The 2,500-nt window shown below is 56.7% G+C and overlaps 1 protein-coding gene across 1 annotated transcript in view; it reads left to right on the forward strand.

Moving 5' to 3' along the window:
- Positions 1 to 316: 316 nt before the first annotated feature.
- Positions 317 to 2,500, forward strand: part of LOC311377398 (caskin-2-like) — a gene marked incomplete at both ends in the record, with an annotated part of 9,409 nt that continues 7,225 nt past the window's right edge. Inside the window, one exon of the mRNA XM_084491295.1 lies at positions 317 to 462. Within this exon, the coding sequence (XP_084347421.1) occupies positions 317 to 462 (146 nt within the window). The remainder of the gene's footprint in view (positions 463 to 2,500) is intronic.

Here is a 2,500-nt window from a genome sequence, read left to right on the forward strand (position 1 = left end):
CAGACTGAAGCGTTCAGCTCCAGCGGGTTCTATTTCTGTCATGAACGTTGGTTTGACAGAAAAGGTGAGCAGCAAGGTTTAACCTTCCATTCTGCTCTCTCTCTCTCTCTCTCTCTCTCTCTCTCTCTGTCTCTGTCTCTCGCTCTCTCGCTCTCTCTCTCTCTCTCCCTCTCTACATCTCTCTCCCTCTCTACATCTCTCTCTCTCTCTACATCTCTCTCTCTCTCTGTCTCTCTCTCGCTCTCTCTCTCTCTCTACATCTCTCTCCCTCTCTCTCTCCCTCCCCCTCCCCCTCCCCCTCTCCCTCCCCCTCCAGGCATGCGACCCCTCCACTACGCCGCCTGGCAGGGGAAGGCTGACTCTGTGCTGGTCCTGCTGCGCGGCGGCGCGGCGGTTAACCTAGCGTCACAGGACGGACAGGTCCCCCTGCACCTCTCTGCCCAGTACGGCCACTACCAGGTGGTGAGTACAGGTCCCCCTGCACCTCTCTGCCCAGTACGGCCACTACCAGGTGGTGAGTACAGGTTAGGGTCACAGGACGGACAGGTCCCCCTGCACCTCTCTGCCCAGTACGGCCACTACCAGGTGGTGAGTACAGGTCCCCCTGCACCTCTCTGCCCAGTACGGCCACTACCAGGTGGTGAGTACGTGCACGTGCTAGTTCGATCCCCGGCTCCTCCTCCTAGCGGAGTGTGGAGGTGTCCCTGAGAGAGACGCCTCACCCTGACTGCTCCTCCTAGAGGAGTGTGGAGGTGTCCCTGAGAGAGACGCCTCACCCTGACTGCTCCTCCTAGAGGAGTGTGGAGGTGTCCCTGAGAGAGACGCCTCCCCCTGACTGCTCCTCCTAGAGGAGTGTGGAGGTGTCCCTGAGAGAGACGCCTCACCCTGACTGCTCCTCCTAGAGGAGTGTGGAGGTGTCCCTGAGAGAGACGCCTCACCCTGACTGCTCCTCCTAGAGGAGTGTGGAGGTGTCCCTGAGAGAGACGCCTCCCCCTGACTGCTCCTCCTAGAGGAGTGTGGAGGTGTCCCTGAGAGAGACGCCTCACCCTGACTGCTCCTCCTAGAGGAGTGTGGAGGTGTCCCTGAGCGAGACGCCCTCACCCTGACTGCTCCTCCTAGAGGAGTGTGGAGGTGTCCCTGAGAGAGACGCCTCCCCCTGACTGCTCCTCCTAGAGGAGTGTGGAGGTGTCCCTGAGAGAGACGCCTCACCCTGACTGCTCCTCCTAGAGGAGTGTGGAGGTGTCCCTGAGCGAGACGCCTCCCCCTGACTGCTCCTGACCCGCTGGCTGTCGCCCTGCGTGGTTGACTCCGTCGGTGTGTGAATGTGTGATGAACGGGTGAATGTCAGTCAACACTGTACAGCGCTTTGGATAAAAGCGCTTTATGAATGAGGACCATAGATGTACACACACACACCAACGTACTGGAGGTTGGTTATAATCTGGAATCAAACGCATGTGGCCATGTCATTGTAGTTTTCTTTTCTTTCTGATACAAACTACAAATCTGTCAACAATGCACAAAAAACACGGACTGAGTGACGCATTTGTGAATCATGACCGGGCTGTGACACGTTAGATTAGATTAGATAGACTTCATCCCTCCCCGAACTGGGTGGTTCACACACACACACACACACACACACACACACACACACACACACACACACACACACACACACACACACACACACACACACACACAACCACACACACACACAACCACACACACACAACCACACAACCACACACACACACACACACACACACACACACACACACACACACAACCACACACACACACACACATACACACAACCACACACAACATCACATTCCAAGGAGCCCATTCACAGCTCAGTCTGGACACACACCATAAACAACACGCTGATAAGAAATTTGCTGTCATTGTTAAAAGAGAAAGAGTGTGTGACGGACACCAGCGCCTGCCGCGGCGACCAGAGGACCGTGTACCACGTGTTGGCGATATGAACAGAGGAGAGGCAGCGGGACGTGTAGGCAGTGTTACAGACGGCCCCTCAAAGCACTGGCAGATGAACGCATATTTAATGGAGGATCGTCGTGCTCCAGTTAGAGACCGAGGACGACGCTGACAGCGAGCAGGGAGTTCTTTTGACTCGGCAGAATTGGAAAAATTGTGAAATTCTGCGGTGTTGCTTCATTCCCGCCGGCGCACCACCAGCTGCTGCTCAGCCTCCCGGTGAACGCTGCTCCATCGTGGGACACACCCTCTCTCTCTCTCTCTCTCTCTCTCACGGCCCATAGACGCACGGTCGACGCATCTCGTTCCAGATGTTGGCTGTGGGATGTACTGGGATGGGGACGGGGACTGGGAGCTACGTAGTGGTGTACGTAGTGTGGCCTTTGCCTTCCTTCTGCCTCCGACGTCTGAAACCCTCCCCTAGAGTCAGGCCTCAGAGCTGGGGAGGTCCCTAGAGTCAGGCCTCAGAGCTGGGGAGGCCCCTAGAGTCAGGCCTCAG

The sequence above is a fragment of the Micromesistius poutassou genome, assembly GCF_964030765.1.
Source record: "Micromesistius poutassou genome assembly, contig: SCAFFOLD_6271, whole genome shotgun sequence".
In the NCBI taxonomy this organism is placed as follows: Eukaryota; Metazoa; Chordata; class Actinopteri; order Gadiformes; family Gadidae; genus Micromesistius; species Micromesistius poutassou.